The sequence below is a fragment of the Meleagris gallopavo genome, chromosome 4 (genome assembly GCF_905368555.1).
Source record: "Meleagris gallopavo chromosome 4, MGAL_WU_HG_1.1, whole genome shotgun sequence".
Taxonomy (NCBI): Eukaryota; Metazoa; Chordata; class Aves; order Galliformes; family Phasianidae; genus Meleagris; species Meleagris gallopavo.
In genome coordinates, this window is record NC_139407.1 from 395,218 (window position 1) to 413,669 (window position 18,452).

At 42.7% G+C, this 18,452-nt stretch overlaps 2 protein-coding genes across 9 annotated transcripts; both read left to right on the forward strand.

The window, feature by feature from the left end:
• The first annotated feature begins 814 nt into the window (after positions 1-814).
• On the forward strand, positions 815-8,113 carry LOC109363679 (toll-like receptor 2 type-1). Of its 8 annotated transcripts, none has more exons than XM_085221969.1 (3): positions 815-955; positions 4,234-4,307; positions 5,211-8,113. In XM_085221969.1, the coding sequence occupies exons 2-3, from the start codon at positions 4,249-4,251 to the stop codon at positions 7,600-7,602; spliced, it is 2,451 nt and encodes an 816-aa protein (XP_085078095.1). In that variant the 5' UTR covers positions 815-955; positions 4,234-4,248; the 3' UTR covers positions 7,603-8,113. The 8 variants fall into 8 exon arrangements, with proteins under 8 accessions (XP_085078095.1, XP_085078090.1, XP_085078094.1 ...); XM_085221964.1 differs by having other exon boundaries at positions 820-965; XM_085221968.1 differs by having other exon boundaries at positions 919-1,047.
• Positions 838-17,920, forward strand: LOC109363685 (toll-like receptor 2 type-2). The gene is made up of 3 exons (XM_010710074.4): positions 838-965; positions 9,985-10,167; positions 13,592-17,920. The coding sequence occupies exon 3, from the start codon at positions 13,623-13,625 to the stop codon at positions 15,966-15,968; it is 2,346 nt and encodes a 781-aa protein (XP_010708376.1). The 5' UTR covers positions 838-965; positions 9,985-10,167; positions 13,592-13,622; the 3' UTR covers positions 15,969-17,920.
• The last annotated feature ends 532 nt before the right edge of the window (positions 17,921-18,452 follow it).

Consider the following 18,452-nt stretch of genomic DNA (forward strand, 5'->3'; position numbering starts at 1 on the left):
GAAATCATTCCTCCTCATAGGAAATCTCAGTGCTGGAATGCTACACCCTTGTTTCCTACCACCACCTGCCTGTCCTCTTTGGGCATTGGGACCCTTTTGCTGGGTGCAGTATGCCCTGGGAAGTGCTTGGAGCAGTCATGCCTAACTTGTGCTTGTACACACTGAGCAGCACACTAGGCAAGTCTCCTGCTGGAGTAACAAATTGGGGTGATGCTGATAACACAGCTTCCTGTGTTTGCTTATTAAAATGTAAGGTACAAAAGGAGCTAAGTTTTGTAGCTTTCCTTCATGTGCAGCTGCTTTGTGTTGATGCAACTTCCTTGGGAGGCAAAAAATCAACAGGAAAATTCAGGCTTTTTTTCCCACTGAGTCATGCTGTTGCAGCTATGCCAGAAGACAGAGCTTTCTGTGTTGTTAGTGTCAGCCTTTGTGTCATAGCTTGCAAACCTCCCTGCATGCTGCAGCTCCACTAGGGCAGCAAATCAGCTTCATGCTCTTCTGGCTGAAGGCTTTTGGAAAGGGTAAGAGCAAAGGGAGGGAAAAAAACCTGCTTCCTTGACAGGGGCAGTCTGAAAGGCTGGCTGCGGAGTATGTAACCACTTGCACAATGTTATTGCACTCTGCCACAGTGGCAAGGCGAGGACATTGCACAAGGAAAATTAGGGGAATCTGTGCTTCTGCTTTTCAGCTGGGTCTGCAGATTTGGGCATTCAGCTACTGCCAGCGTAGGCCTGACAAGGAATATGATGGAGTTAACATTGCTTATTTTACATTATAATATTCCTTTTTTTTCTTCTTTTTTTGTAGTTTGAAGATGAATACATGAAGTACTGTGAAGCAGATTAAAGCACAGGCAACAGCAGTGCATGCTGAGGCTCTGCTCCCAGACCTGTGAACCGATGCCAAACCTCTTGCTTCCAATTACACAAGCCTTCCACGTCTTGATCCAGAGGCTGTGAGCACAGGTTTGACCATCTCCAGGGGGGTCAGGAGGGTGCTGCAGGCTCAGCCCTGCTGCTGCTGGCAACCATGTGTACAGCTCTCTGGGTGAGCACCAGGAAGCAGCCCTATGCAGGTTGCAAGGCATTTCTGCTAATGCTGCAGGCTGGCCAACAGCCTCAGGGACTTCCTTCCTGTCCTGCTGTCTCAGCATTCTTCCAGACTAAGCTATGGGAGGGTGTTGCCTGCCCTTGGTGAGGCCCCCCTCCATGCTCTTGCTCCTTGTTTCTCAGTCTCCCAGCAGAACAGCAGCACAAGAGCTGTTTAGAGCATGGATGCTGCCAAGCAGGTGGAAAGGGAGAAAGGGGGGGGGGGGACTGCCTGCAGGGTCATCTCAGGTGAGAGTGTGGAGGGGGAGCAATTGAAAGAAAGAGATCTACCTGTGGAGGGTCAGCACCACGCCGGCACGATCAGAGGGCTGCAGCCTGCAGTAGCTGGAGCCTGCTCCTAATGACCTGAGGACTAGCATTGCTTGGTTTGTGGCTGTTGACCAGCACACCTGTTTCTGTTGGGTTCTGTCCCACGCAAAAGCATAAACATGTTTTTATGTCAGCTTTGGTTCACATCCAGCTAATACATACTCCTAATATATTCTGACCTGCCTAGTGGAGGCAGGTTGTGGTCAGACTGCCCCTGTCAGCAGCAGGGATGTGGGTCACAGTACTGGAGCTAGGGTCAGGAAACTGCCTTGGTGGGAAATGGGTGCTGCATGCGCTGCTGTCAGATGCACGGTGACATCTAAAGCTTTAGAAACATATCTGTAGCTCTGTCTCAGCTCTGCATGCCTTCTCACAAAGGCTTGTGTAGGGCCTCTGCTCTCTGCAAGAACACAGGCTTGCTGCAGCTCTGTGCCCTTCTGCTGGGAAAAAGTGATGTGCTGGCCAAGGTACATAGCTGCTTCAAAGCACTGCAAGGAGGAAGGAGAATGATATCTTCAAGTTGAGTATGGAAGAGGAGAGAAAGCACTCAGAAGATGCAATTTTGTTCAGTGCAGTTACTCTGGAGAAAAAGCAAGTGAGGTGTATTCTTGCTTTAAGACAGGACTTTGTTCCCACTATGATTTTGAAAGAAGTTGCACTGTGCTCAGTCTCCAGCTGATGCTGTGGGAGGCAGCTGCTGGTTTCTAGCCTCTGCAAGGCAGTGTAGGGGACAGTCCTGGCATCCTCAGGCCTTCCCTGACTCTGGATAACTTGATAAATCCTGACAAATTGATTTCCTGGCATGTGAGAGAAGTCATGTAGAATTTGTTTTCCTGTTCATGGAAACAAGCAGATTTCTCACTCTCATTTCTTCACTTTTTAAGCTGTTTGGGAAGGGTCCTAAAAGAAGAAGGGCAGGGTCCCTCTCGCCTTCTCCTTCTGGAAGTAACCAGAAATTTAGGCCCTGTTTCATACTCTTGCATGTGATCTATGTCTCTCTATTATCACCCTATGCTTTCTGTACAAGTGAAACCCCTGAGGCCCAGGTTAGAAGTGTGCTGAGAGCAGGCTAAGCTAACCCCAACTTAGATCTCCACAGGTGCATGGTGGTGACACATCATAGCATGCAAGAAATTGTTATGTGCTGAATGAAATACAGGGCCTCTTGTGTCTCTTCAAACTTCTTCACAAACTGAACTTTTTAAAAAACTTTTTCAAGGAGTTGCAATTTTGATGGCAAAAATGTACAGGAATTAGTTGCACCAAACTCAGAATTAACATTTTAAAATGTTTTGATAACCCAAAGTCCTCCCTGTTTGAAAAACAAGACCTATTCCGCTTACAGGTGTGAGAGGAAGGTGGCAGCTTTTGGGAACCTCATGGCATCTCCTCACTGAAATGCTGTGCCCTACACCTTTCTCCATCTCTTTTTCAGAGCAAAATTGCTTTAAAAATGTTGTTATGCTTATCATCTGTTTTAAGAAACAAACAGAAAATACGAGGGTGTTTCAATTCTTTCAATTCCTCTTTTAGGAAGTGCTTATTGTGCAATGCTAATTATAAGGCAGTGGGACTGAGGCGTGCTATCGAGCTTCTCCCTGGACTTTGTCATGCTTGAATATCTGCTGCCACTAGGGCCCGAGCAGGTGTCTGGGAGACGGCTGCAGTCTATCTGTAGGCAGGCATTTCTCAGAGCAAGCAGACAGCAGAACAGGGCAACTTCTGAGTGCAGAAAAAATGGAAGTTGCTGTCAGGAAGTTCGGAGTTTGAATTTAATTGTTTTCCCCTTCAGCGCTGGGAAGGCTTCATGCATGCACCCTGCTTGGCCATTTGACCAGGTATTTGTTTCCATTCAGTAAGGATAAAATAAATGTCACTTCTTTCAAAATCACCTTGGATAATTACAGAGGGATGAGAGGGATGCTTTTATTCAAGCTGTGTCTTCTTTTTGAGTATTGTTCCATTTTTTTCTTTTAGTATTGTTATGATTTTCATGTGTTTTCTACTGGTGAGGCACTGGCACAGGCTGCTCAGAGAAGCTGTATGTGCCCCATCCCTGGAGGTGCTCAAGGCCAGGCTGGACGGAGCCGTGGTAGCCTGAGCTGGTGGGAGCAGCCCTACCCACCACAGAGGGGATTGGGTCTGGGTAGGCTTTGAGGTCCCTTCCAACCCAAGCCATTCTGTGATTCTACTTGCTGATAACTTAGGACTGCAACATCCTAGGAAAGGAAAGGACGGTGAATGTTTCTCCAGTACTCTTTTTGACTAAACAGCTTGACTCCAACTTACATACGTGTTGCAAGATACAGATAATTTACAGAGCCCAAACAACAAAACAAGTTGGCTGTGCTGAGATCTTCTGTTGCTAATAAAGTTAACAGCTCCTCGATGCATACCAAGCAATAAATATCAAGAGTAGAAAGATAGGGAGCAGAATGCAGTTCTTCCTCAAAACTATTTCTGCACCTAATGCTGCAGGAAGTGATTGAGAAAGAATGACTTGTGCAAAATAGTTGTATCAGCCTTCCTAGTGATGAGAACTGACTGTCAGGAGGAAAGGAATCTGCTTCTTTCAACTTGCTGGGAAGAAGGTGCACAAAAAAATGGTTTTCATTTTTGTGTCCCCATTCAGCGGCAGCAGAGTCTGAAGGGCAGTATCATGCATGGTGGGCAATCATGAGCTCTTTAGGAGCTGTGGCTTAGTTAGAGGGCATTGGGAAGCTGTGAGCACTAACTTTTCTCCAAGGAGCACAGGCGGGAATATTTTGTAGCTCCAGAACTTCCATAGGATTTGCAGCTTTTGTTGTAATTGCAGATATGAGATGACTACATGAACCATACAAGATCGGTATATGAAGAAAGAAAAATTCAATGTTCAGTACACAAGGCGTAAGTATTTAGTCTTGGCAGATCCAGGACTGGGGAATGCTGTTTTTCTGCAGTACCAAAACTGTTTTCAGCAGGCTTGTAAGCTTTAATAAGTGATTTATTTTTTGGTGTAACCAATGGTGAAATGTTCTTGGGCACCAATAGCAGGAAACACAGCCCCTCTGTAAATTAATGTCTGTATTGTTCTAATTACGTTAGTTGATGTGTTAGTTGGTGTGATGGTAATGTCTAATTCTCATCTGTTCCAGCATTGATTTACCAAAAAGGGCAGAGTTGTTGGATTGGGTATCAGCTTGTTCAGCCTTTCCGATAAAGAAAGTAAATTGCATGCAGAGTATTTAAAAGGGTGTGCCAGGAGTGCACTCAGCTTTGCTCTTTAGAAGCCCTTAGGCTCCGCTGTGGGAGACCTCAGGATCTCTTCAGCAAGGTTTGCCACACGGTAAGCCCCAGACTCTCAAAGGGCTGGCGTGGACTACAAGACATTCCCATACCTTTTTTGATTTTTGGCTTGTGACTTCCTGGTGGCATTACCCGACTGCAATGGGTGTGTTTCTAACTGTCTTTTCCTGCTGAGGATTGAGACATACCATTGTAGCTTTGTTCCTGAGAGAGGATGTAATGCGAAAGATGAGGAGGCAGGAGCTATAGTAGATGTGTGTATGAAGGACTTTAAGAATGGCCTTTATGGCTGCTGAGACATTATGTAGCTGTAACTGTGAGATAAATGGCTTCCCATGTTTTCAAGCTTAGGCAGCTGAAATAGGAGAGAAAGATAAATATCACTGGATCTCTAACATATAAAATTTGAATCTGAACTTCCTAATAAAATTGCACAGGATTCTAATTGTTACAAGTTGCTATCCCAAAACAAGTTCAAAACTCTTCTCCTCTCCTTTCTGTTAGCTACAGCAAAATGTTCAACCAAAGTAAACAGAAGCCAACAACTAAGCTGATGTGGCAAGTGTGGATGATCTACATAGCCTTGGCTGCACACCTCCCTGAAGAACAAGCCCTGAGACAGGCCTGTCTTTCATGTGATGCCACTCAGTCTTGCAACTGCTCTTCCATGGGTTTGGACTTCATTCCCTCGGGGCTCACGGGCAAAATTACGGCGTTAAACCTGGCCCACAACAGGATAAAACTGATCCGGGCACATGATCTGCAGCAGGCTGTGAACCTGAGAGCCCTGCTGCTGCAGTCCAACCAAATCAGCTCCATAGACGAGGACTCGTTTGCCTCCCAGGGGAAACTGGAGCTCTTGGACCTGTCAAATAACAGCCTGGCTCGCTTGTCCCCGGCGTGGTTTGGGCCCCTTTTTTCGCTCCAGCACCTCCGCATTCAAGGCAATTCCTACAGCGACCTGGGAGAAAGTTCCCCCTTTTCCAGCCTGAGAAACTTGAACTCCCTCCACCTGGGCAATCCACAGTTCTCCGTCATCAGGCAAGGAAACTTTGAGGGCATTACATTTCTCAGCACGCTGAAGATCGACGGAGGCAATCTCAGTCAGTATGAACCTGGAAGTCTGAAATCGATTAGGAAGATAAATCACATGATCATAAGCGTAAGAAGGATTGATGTATTCTCAGCAGTCATCAGGGACCTTCTGCACTCTGCCATTTGGTTAGAAGTTAGAGAGATCAAATTAGATATTGAAAATGAAAAACTGATTCAGAACTCTACTCTTCCTTCAACGATAGAAAAACTTACATTTACTGGTGCTTCATTCACAGATCAATATATTAGCCGAATAGCAGTGTTATTGAAGGAAATCACATCTTTGAGAGAGTTAGAAGCAATAGATTGTGTGCTTGACGGGAAGGGAGAATGGGATACAACAGAAATTGCAAGAAGTAGGCAAAGTTCTGTTGAAACAATATCAGTAACAAATATGACTATTCTGGATTTTTATTTGTTCTTTGATCTGGAAGGTATAGAGACACAAGTAGATAAGCTGAAAAGACTCAGCATTGCAAGCTCTAAAGTCTTCATGGTACCGTGCAGACTGGCAAGATATTTTTCATCACTTTTATATCTTGATTTCCATGATAATTTGCTTGTAAATAATCGCTTAGCTGAGACAATCTGTAAAGGTGCGTGGCCTTCATTACAAACTCTAAATCTAAGTAAAAATTCTCTGAAATCCCTAGAACAGGCTGCAAAATATATAAGTAATCTACACAAACTGATTAATCTTGATATTAGTGAAAACAATTTTGGTGAGATTCCAGATGTGTGTGGATGGCCTGAAAACCTGAAATACCTGAATCTCTCCAGCACTCAAATTCCCAAATTAACACGTTGCATTCCCTCAACTCTTGAAGTGCTGGACGTTAGTGCTAACAACCTGCAGGATTTTGGTCTGGAACTGCCACTTCTCAAGGAGCTGTACCTGACAAAAAACCATCTGAAGACCTTGCCCGAAGCTGCAGCCATTCCTAACTTAGTGGCCATGTCGATCAGCAGAAACAATCTCAACAGCTTCTCCAAGAAAGAGTTTGCGTCCTTCAAGCAAATGGAGCTGCTGGATGCTAGCGCCAATAACTTTATTTGCTCCTGCGAATTCCTCTCCTTCATTCAGCATGAGGCAGGGATAACCCAGGTGCTTGTGGGGTGGCCAGAAAGCTACATCTGCGACTCTCCGCTGGCGGTGCGAGGGGCACAGGTTGGGAGCGTGAGTCTGTCGCTGATGGAGTGCCACCGGTCCTTCCTAGTGTCTTTGATCTGCATTCTGATGTTCCTGTTCATCCTCGTCCTGGTGGTCATTGGGTACAAGTACCATGCGGTCTGGTACATGAGAATGACCTGGGCATGGCTCCAAGCCAAGCGGAAGCCCAAGCGAGCCCCCACGAAAGACATCTGCTACGACGCTTTTGTCTCCTACAGTGAGAACGACTCCAACTGGGTGGAAAACATCATGGTGCAGCAGCTGGAGCAGGCGTGTCCACCCTTTAGGCTATGCCTCCATAAGCGGGACTTTGTGCCCGGGAAGTGGATTGTGGACAACATCATCGACTCCATTGAGAAGAGCCACAAGACGCTCTTTGTGCTATCAGAGCACTTTGTGCAGAGCGAGTGGTGCAAGTACGAGCTGGATTTCTCGCACTTTCGCCTCTTTGACGAGAACAACGATGCAGCGATCCTCATCCTGCTGGAGCCCATTCAGAGCCAGGCGATCCCCAAGAGGTTCTGCAAACTGCGGAAGATAATGAACACCAAGACCTACCTGGAGTGGCCTCCTGATGAAGAGCAACAGCAGATGTTTTGGGAGAACTTGAAAGCAGCTCTAAAATCCTAGATAGGATCATTAAAAACTGAGTCTCTAGCCATCCTCTACTGGATTTATTTCCATTGCCTTTTTGTCCCTTTATCTAGCTGAATCTATCCAACAGAGATCTGAGCTACTGTAATTGCTGTTACTTGCTTTGAAATTATACTATTCTTGTCTCCGTGATCATGATCTTTTCTAAGCATTTTAATCAGCAGTCTTACGAAAAGCAGTTTTGTTTAAAGATTTGCTGTTGAAAAGTTTTTTAGATACACAACTGTATATTTTATCTATTTTATATAGCTTTATCTTTGCAAAAGCTTTACACGAGAGCCTGCTTAGCCTAGGTTTAACCACTTCCAACTGAATGCGATGAAAGACAGTTTATGCAACAAGGATTTTCATCCTAGCTCCCGTACTAGATAGTAGTAGAGTAGATCTGAGGACTGATTCTCAATAGTATTTCATAATCGTCGTAAGTTAAATGTCAAAATCTTCTAAAAATCGTGGCTGCAAACTTTAATCTAAATATGTGCTTTCACACTGTGGTGCTTGTTGTTCTTTCTTAGTGAAGACATGCTTCAGAGGGCGGTTCAAACACTTCTTTGACTTGCTTAAGTGTAGTTGTTGAAGTGCTCACCTAGAGTGTATCAACGCAATACCTATGTAGTCTTTGATTTCAAGACCATACTCTTCTCTGATCCACCAGCACAAAGTAGCTGTTCCTCCCCTTTGTTCTCTCTGCAAGGTAGTCCACAAAACCAGAGCAGCTGAAGACTTTCCCACCTCAAACACTGTTGGATGGGCTCATGTTATCTTAGGAAGATGGCTGGGCAAGGATTGTAACTGCTGAAGAAGTGGAATAAAAGAGACGCCACCACCAAGCTCTTTCTTCTGATGTAATTTGAAAGTGAAGGGGGATCTTGGGAGACACCTGTCCTGGAGATGCAGAGAGTTTCAGCCAAACCTTAACAGCTTGAATCTGGTCAGCCTAATAAATAACTATCTACTTGATCAGGTCAGTGTTTAGGCACAATGTTCTTGGGGCTGACATTTCTAGGTATGTACAGAAGCAAATCTTGAAAGGCTTCCCATGGAAATATTTACAGTATTTATTATTTTGTCTGGGATTAGATCATGGAATCACAGAACAGCTTGAGTTGGAAGGGACCTTAAGGACCACCTGGTTCCAAAGCTCTGCCATAGTCAGGAACACCTTCCACTCGGACAGGCTGCTCACAGTCCTATCCAACCTGGCATCCACAGCTTCTCTGGGCAACCTGTGCCTGTGCCTTGCTGTTCTCTGAGTAAAGAATTCCTTCCTAACACTTAATCTAATTCTATCCTAACTTGAAAGCAGCCTTGAAGTCGTAAGACAAGTTAGATGTTCCTGTTTCAGTATGTTTCCAGGAAATATATTCATATATATTTACAGATATATGAGATTATATATATATTCTCTTGTATATGTATGTTGCAATTAAAATTACCTTATGTGGAAAAACTGAGATTTTACATTGAAATATGCCTCTGAAGCCTTACCAGTGTTGTGCAACACAGAACAGGCAACAATGAATACAAACATCTGTCACTAGTCTGTCTTTCTGTATAATTATTCTGGAGTCCGTACCCCCATGTACAGAGTGGGTTTTGCACAATACTTGTTAAGGAAGCATCCTGGCACCTTGGACAATGATTGTGGTGAAATCCAGAGGCATTAAATCAATGTTTGTTTTATTTTCTCAGGCTTCTTTCTCCCTGTAAAGGCTTGCTTCTCCCTTTGTGGCTACCGTGCTTTCTTCTGCCTGAGAAGAGAAATAGCTGATTGTGGGCCATAAGCAGGTGTTTCTAATCAGTGGGCTAGATGGCGTTGCAGGCAATTAGTTTGTGATGAAATGTCAAAGTATCGGTGTATGGGCTGAGTGTATTTGAAAAATAAGGAAATTTGCTTATATATGCTTATGTGTCCCTGTGGGCATATTTGTATGTACTCACATATACTTGTGTATGTATGCTTATGTACCCATGCTTCTGTGCGTATGTGTATGAATATGCACATACACGAGATTACATTTTCTGAGGGTGTAGCATGGTGCATACCCTGCTTTCAGTTCTAGTTTCCTGGTGTAATGACTTCTGTAGGGCTGGTCCAAAGTCTGCATTTTTCAGTTCACTCTGTTGGATCAAAATAGCACAAGGGCCAGTCAAATCTGAACTGTTGGCAAGTGACTAGTGAGTCATGTGGTAGCAAACATCGAGCATAGATAAAAGTAACTGGGAGGCTGTGTGCCTAGAGATAAGGAGGGAAATAGGTGGAATTGGCTTTGTGGTATGCTCTTACCATAAGCCCACATTTTATGGACTCACTCATTTAAAGAAGACAAACAGCATTACTTATTTTGTGCCAATCAGATCCTCCACATAGGAATTACCCCACATACATAGCTGAATCTGAGAAGTGAAGTGGGAAGGAAACAGCGACATGAGAGGAAGCTGGGTGAAGAGGTGTCATCAAGAGAGAGAAGAAACATAAAGCAGGATAAGCAGCATGCAGGCACTCGAGATGGAGCACCAGGAAATGGTTTCTGCAAAGAGGTGAGTTTGCAGACTGGAGGTGCAGAGAAAGAGAGAGAGGCTACGATGCCATTGTAAGAAGCGAGGAGGGTGCACTGGACTATCTAACCTCTGCTACCAAGTCTTCCTCCTCAGTGTGGGAGATGCAGGATGCTTGGGTGCTGGGCAGGGGCCACCTCCCAGGGAAGGAATTTCTGGCTGCCAGTAGTGGAGATGGTAGGAGCAGGGCTGCAGGACAGGCAGGTGGTGAGTGGAACACTCCCTGGGAGTACCAGCAGTGATGTCCTTCAGGAAACAGGGATAGAGTAAAGCAGCTCATGAAAAAGAGACAAGCTGGGTCAGGCTGTGTCACTTGTACTCAGTTTCCTCTTGGAAGGATGCCTTGTGTGTGCTTTGTCCCATTCATGTGTTGTCCCATTTGTATGTCACTGCCAACTGCCCAGGGAAGGAGAAATGTGGACATGGGCTCCTTTTATTTTAGGAATCCAACTAGAAAGAGCTCAGTAAGCAATGGTCTCAGGACAGTGGGATCAGCTAGCTCCTTACTTCACTCTCCTATCACACATCGCTTTCCATGCGCATGTGTATGTATATACGCATATATGCTCTTAATGCATAGCTAGAATGTATGTAATACATGCACAACCGAGTGGGAGGCAACAATTTTCCCAGTCTATTTGTGGATTGATCCACACTGCATACTGTAGCGTTTCTAGAATTTAATACCCCTCTTTTAGCTTGATGCCGCTTCCCAAGCTAGAATCAATTTGCATGCTATTTGCATGCACTTACATTTACCTTTAACATCTATTAGCATTTACAGAACCTTGCTCTATTGACACTCATGGTTTTGTTTAAGAATATGTTTGTATACTTTTGTCTAGAAAGGATAACCTTGAATGTGCCTGGGTTACCTTTGTCTGTAAACCAGAAACACTTTGAGAATTTAATTCATTACAACGCCTTGTGGTACAAGTGTTATTTGTGAAAGCTTTCACATATTACATGTATTTCAGCTTCTATGTGGCAATTTATTTTGTATACATCACAAAAGGGAAAAAATGATTCCTTAATAGGGTGGTAAGTGGAGAGCAGAAATGTTTCTGAATGGGTGTGGAGGGGCCAGAAAAGGACCCTAGAAGTCAGGAAGCGATGTTACAAGACAGGAAAAGGGAGAGAATGGCTGAAAATGAATGAGAGTAGGAATGGAGTTTCCAAGAGTGCCCCATGGGACAGTCAAAACAACCTGGAAAAGACACTCAGGGAAGTGACAGTATAGAAAAATTCCTCCTGTACCACCAAACTAGATTTGTTCCTGCCCTCCCTGCCAGTAAGGAGGAGAGTTGTTTGGCTCAGCTTGTGTTTCCAATGTCCAGTTCCCTGTCCAGATCCCTTTTGTTCTGCCAATTTTTAATCTGTATATAACCAACTTTTAGATAGATTTTGATGCTGCCTAGTTGGTTGTGTTTTTTTTTAATTATTATCTCTTTTCCTAACTAATGTGCAGCTTGATGCCATGTTAGGCTTGCTATTCATTTTAGTAATCCCACTTGAATGTGTTGCTTATGAAACTGACCTACTGTAGGTTTTTCTCCTATGGCCTTACAGCACTGTGTTATCCATCCAGCTTCACATAATCAAAAAAGCCCCATAAAAAAGCTTCATCTGGACAGCAGGTGAGTGTAACTATAGATTATAACTTTGGATGGGATTCACCTGCCTAAACAGCTAGACAGCTATACAATGGAGCTTCATTTAAGATTATGGTATAATTTTTCTTGGAGGTATTGTATCTTATTATGTGTGTCTACAAGACAAGATGTGAATTGCCCCTAAAAGCTGTTATTTCTCTTCAGTGACCTTGAAGTACATGGTGAATGACCACAGCTTTAAAGTCTGGGGAGATTATTGTCTCCTCCAAGACTGAAATCTCTAAATCAGAAAAAGACAGAGATTAAGGGAAAATAGTACAAGAAGTCAAAATACTTGTCATCTTTTTTAGGTGGAAAGAGATGGAAGGATCTAAAAAATGAACCACATCCTTTCCTCTTCTCTCTGTGTGTCCAAACAACCTCATCTAGTTCTGCCCCTTTTGAGTGATTTTAAGCAACTCTAGCTAAAATAATGCAACTAGAACAGGAGGACTTGTCGGTATGAACTTGCCTGTTTGGATCAGCTACTGTAAAACAAACCAGGGTATGAATTCGAAGTACAGTAGTTCTTCTGCGCAGTGTCTCACAGTGTCTCTGTGGGATGACTGAAGGGGAAAGTACTCCTCTGTGAGTCAATCTAACCTCTGGGAACCCGTTCATTTGTCTCTTTGGAGATGGTTCACTCTTTTGACCCTCAGTAAAGTGCCAACCTCTCAGGCAAGGATTCTGTGACACACTGGGAAACGTTATCTCATACTTTAAAAGTGTTCTTTGATCCTTGTCAAGAAAGCATAAACCAAAAAAAGGTTTTAAATGCAACATATAATAAGTATTTTTAAGGGAAAACTACCCTCCCTGGCTTTAAGAATTGTTTTATTTAGTTCCTCAAAGAAACATCTCTTTGTTGGAAGTGAGGTCAAGCTGGGTATTTTGGTATGCTCTGCAATACAAAAACAAACCCGTAATCAATATAATGAAAGATATGAATGTGAGGAGAAAGAAAAGTGAGAAAGAATCTACCTAAAACGGTGTGGGTTATCTCAAATCATTTCAATTCAGCTCACAAGGAACTGGCTGTGAGGCTGGAAAGAGAAGTGGATCGATTCCAGCCAACTGATCTGACCTGCAGGAAGCAGCAAGATCCTCTGATCCAAAGCAGAAAAAATTCCTAGCAGAGGGGGAGGATACGTCAATAAAAAGGAAGAGCTAGGAGTAAGCAAATTATAATGGTCAGTTTTACCAGTTTACATTTCAGTAACAAGTATTAGACTGATCGGAACATGACGATGATAGCCTACACAGACATATTCATCTCCCTGCTTCTAGCATGTATATGCCAGGGATAGCCAAAGGCAGAAGAAAGTAATTGAAATATATGCACCATTCTTCTCTGTACCGTCAGAAATGAGATTAGACACATGCTTGAATGAATATTAAATATTTCTAAATGGGATTGGATTTGTAATAATATAGCAGTTATTCAGGTCTCTAGTTAAATTTGAAAAATATGTGCAGCTGTCAATTCATCTGACAGTACTCATTAAAAATGAAAACACGATGGAGAAAAAAAGACTTAATTCAATGTACTTGGCATTTAGCAAATTATTTTGGAATATTTAGGTACAATAAGCTTTTTTTTTTTTTTTTTAATAATGTAATTAATCCCTGAAATGCATTAAAAACAAATGTTTTTATAGTGTCTTCAGCAAGACAGAAAAGTAAGAGGGACTGTGTTTTAGCTATATCCAAAGTGTAGCTACTCCAAAAGTAAGTAACCATCTTGTATTTTGTAGGTATTTCAAAGTTTAGGCAAAATAAACAACTATGCGCACTTGGAAAGTGTGGATGATCTACATAGCCTTGGCTGCACACCTCCCTGAAGAACAAGCCCTGAGACAGGCCTGTCTTTCATGTGATGCCACTCAGTCTTGCAACTGCTCTTCCATGGGTTTGGACTTCATTCCCTCGGGGCTCACGGGCAAAATTACGGCGTTAAACCTGGCCCACAACAGGATAAAACTGATCCGGGCACATGATCTGCAGCAGGCTGTGAACCTGAGAGCCCTGCTGCTGCAGTCCAACCAAATCAGCTCCATAGACGAGGACTCGTTTGCCTCCCAGGGGAAACTGGAGCTCTTGGACCTGTCAAATAACAGCCTGGCTCGCTTGTCCCCGGCGTGGTTTGGGCCCCTTTTTTCGCTCCAGCACCTCCGCATTCAAGGCAATTCCTACAGCGACCTGGGAGAAAGTTCCCCCTTTTCCAGCCTGAGAAACTTGAACTCCCTCCACCTGGGCAATCCACAGTTCTCCGTCATCAGGCAAGGAAACTTTGAGGGCATTACATTTCTCAGCACGCTGAAGATCGACGGAGGCAATCTCAGTCAGTATGAACCTGGAAGTCTGAAATCGATTAGGAAGATAAATCACATGATCATAAGCGTAAGAAGGATTGATGTATTCTCAGCAGTCATCAGGGACCTTCTGCACTCTGCCATTTGGTTAGATGTAAGAAAACTAGCATTCAGTGCTCCTGAAAAAATACAATTTTTGAGAATTATGTCTTCCTCTTTCACAAAGAAAATATCTTTAAAACAGTGCTTATTTACAGATGCTACTGTACCTGGAATTGTCAGCATTTTAGAAGGCATGCCAAAATTAATGGAAGTGGAAATGAAAGACTGTACACTCTTGGGCACTGGACTGTGGTATACACAAATTCATGCAAAGCAGTCACAATCTCTGAGGGTTCTGACAATAAAAAATTTATCTATAGAAAAATTTTATTTGTTTACAGATCTTCAGTCGGTACTAGATCTACTATCTCTTTTTAGGAAAGTCACAGTTGAAAATACCAAGGTGTTTCTGGTACCATGCAAACTTTCACAACAACTTCTCTCATTGGAGTATCTTGACCTTAGTGCAAATTTACTTGGAGATCAGAGTTTGGAGCATTCAGCCTGTCAGGGTGCATGGCCATCATTACAAACTCTAAATCTAAGTCAGAACTCACTGAGTGACTTAAAAATGACAGGTAAAAGCTTGTTTCATCTAAGAAAGCTAAATCTTTTAGACATCAGTGAAAATAATTTTGGTGAGATTCCAGATGTGTGTGAATGGCCTGAAAACCTGAAATACCTGAATCTCTCCAGCACTCAAATTCCCAAATTAACACGTTGCATTCCCTCAACTCTTGAAGTGCTGGACGTTAGTGCTAACAACCTGCAGGATTTTGGTCTGGAACTGCCACTTCTCAAGGAGCTGTACCTGACAAAAAACCATCTGAAGACCTTGCCCGAAGCTGCAGCCATTCCTAACTTAGTGGCCATGTCGATCAGCAGAAACAATCTCAACAGCTTCTCCAAGAAAGAGTTTGCGTCCTTCAAGCAAATGGAGCTGCTGGATGCTAGCGCCAATAACTTTATTTGCTCCTGCGAATTCCTCTCCTTCATTCAGCATGAGGCAGGGATAACCCAGGTGCTTGTGGGGTGGCCAGAAAGCTACATCTGCGACTCTCCGCTGGCGGTGCGAGGGGCACAGGTTGGGAGCGTGAGTCTGTCGCTGATGGAGTGCCACCGGTCCTTCCTAGTGTCTTTGATCTGCATTCTGATGTTCCTGTTCATCCTCGTCCTGGTGGTCATTGGGTACAAGTACCATGCGGTCTGGTACATGAGAATGACCTGGGCATGGCTCCAAGCCAAGCGGAAGCCCAAGCGAGCCCCCACGAAAGACATCTGCTACGACGCTTTTGTCTCCTACAGTGAGAACGACTCCAACTGGGTGGAAAACATCATGGTGCAGCAGCTGGAGCAGGCGTGTCCACCCTTTAGGCTATGCCTCCATAAGCGGGACTTTGTGCCCGGGAAGTGGATTGTGGACAACATCATCGACTCCATTGAGAAGAGCCACAAGACGCTCTTTGTGCTATCAGAGCACTTTGTGCAGAGCGAGTGGTGCAAGTACGAGCTGGATTTCTCACACTTTCGCCTCTTTGACGAGAACAACGATGCAGCGATCCTCATCCTGCTGGAGCCCATTCAGAGCCAGGCGATCCCCAAGAGGTTCTGCAAACTGCGGAAGATAATGAACACCAAGACCTACCTGGAGTGGCCTCCTGATGAAGAGCAACAGCAGATGTTTTGGGAGAACTTGAAAGCAGCTCTAAAATCCTAGATAGGATCATTAAAAACTGAGTCTCTAGCCATCCTCTACTGGATTTATTTCCATTGCCTTTTTGTCCCTTTATCTAGCTGAATCTATCCAACAGAGATCTGAGCTACTGTAATTGCTGTTACTTGCTTTGAAATTATACTATTCTTGTCTCCGTGATCATGATCTTTTCTAAGCATTTTAATCAGCAGTCTTACGAAAAGCAGTTTTGTTTAAAGATTTGCTGTTGAAAAGTTTTTTAGATACACAACTGTATATTTTATCTATTTTATATAGCTTTATCTTTGCAAAAGCTTTACACGAGAGCCTGCTTAGCCTAGGTTTAACCACTTCCAACTGAATGCGATGAAAGACAGTTTATGCAACAAGGATTTTCATCCTAGCTCCCGTACTAGATAGTAGTAGAGTAGATCTGAGGACGGATTCTCATTAGTATTTCATAATCGTCGTAAGTTAAATGTCAAAATCTTCTAAAAATCGTGGCTGCAAACTTTAATCTAAATATGTGCTTTCACACTGTGGTGCTTGTTGTTCTTTCTTAGTGAAGACATGCTTCAGAGGGCGGTTCAAACACTTCTTTGACTTGCTTAAGTGTAGTTGTTGAAGTGCTCACCTAGAGTGTGTCAACGCAATACCTATGTAGTCTTTGATTTCAAGACCATACTCTTCTCTGATCCACCCGCGCAAAGTAGCTGTTTGCTGTTGAAAAGTTTTTTAGATATCCTATTAGATAACCTATCCAACCTGGCATCCACAGCTTCTCTGGGCAACCTGTGCCTGTGCCTTGCTGTTCTCTGAGTAAAGAATTCCTTCCTAACACTTAATCTAAATCTACCATATTTTAGTTTAAATAAAAAGGAGGAAATCACTTGCAATACTACAAGCAGTTCAGAAATTGAGCAGGCAAAATGATTTGTCCTTAAAGTCACTGAATATCACATGTTCTAATTCTGAACATGCATTTATTAAAAAAGGGAAAGGGGCTCAATTATTAGATGTTAAGCCAGCCCTTAACTAACTGGACGTCAAAAAAAGGTATAAAGGGCAAAAGAGAAAAGTCTTCTGCCTCCTCCACTTCCTTCACAGTACAAGCAGTTAGACAGTCCAGCATTTCCTCTACTGACAGACACATACCTCCAGCTACCTCTGCAACAGGAAATATTTGCCAGAATTTCAGGTGGCTTTTCCTCCACAGAGAGTTTTAGGTGGCCACCAAGCACATAATGAACATTACTGCGATTAGATCTTCCTACAAGTGGCCATTGGAATATGTAGGAATCACAGTACAGCAGCTCTTGTAAGAGGCAAAGAAAAAAAAGAAAAAAATCTAGAAGTAATCTTACATTACCTTACATTAATAAGATTAATAAGATGATGATACTATTTTGTGCTATTTTTCAGACTTTGATGTATACAAACCCATTATCTGACTTAAAATTCTTCTTATCTGCTACACAACTTTCTGTTGTAAAAATTTCAACTAGAAGTCACTAACAAGGTATTTAACAATGAAACAAACTTTAAATATTGGCACTTCCTTTTTCTTTTTAATGGGTATACATAATAAGAAAATAAGTACTTTTTTTTTTTCTAGCACAATCTTCTCATTAAAGGCAGCAATTTCTTTAAAAAATGCCTTCCTAATATGCTGTGCGGTTCTTCTGTAATGTGAAAAGAGACACGATCTTGCAAAAGGGTAATAGCGCAGCAGAATTATACCAACCAGCTATACCAAAAGCTACTTTGTCTAGTTTTTTACAATTAAGCATGAAATATGCATACTGCAGTGCACAAGAAAATATCCAACACTGTATTCTCACTAATAGTCTGATTTCTGTTCCAGATATAGGAAGTAATTAATGTATAGGACAATTAATGTATAGGACTATACCTACAACTGGTTACAGAGTCAGCCCATGTAATACACGTTTCCACCTAACCGGTTGTTAAGGAAATTGGAGGTAAAGATTACCAGCAGCTAAATCTTGGTGTCTTCCTTAGCTGAAGTGAAAGAGAAAGTATTGGGTTAATGTTTTGAAATGTCTTCGCTTCCTTTTTTTGGAGGAGTAAGATTAAATTTAAATATCCTCCTCACATACTGTGGACTCACAAAAATGGACTTTTAAAAAATTTATTTTAACTCAAGCAGTTTTCTATGGATACAGCAGCAAATCTTCAACAAATATTTCATATGCTGGAGAAAAAACGTAGTTTACTAAGAGGAGGGGAAAATTAGCACTTGTTCTGAAAGTGGGTTATACCAAACTCTTTATTTAAAGAGCAAATGCCACTGCGTAGTCCTTCTAAAACTGATTTACATACTTTAAAACATTCCTCTCATTATATGAATTATTTCAGAATGTCTTAAAATCAAGGAGGAAGATATAAACATACTTTTCTTTTTTTTTGCTTGCTTGGAGTCTTACATAAAGATAAAGCCAAACAGAACTATCATCTTCCCTAAATATAATTGCTCTTTAATAATAA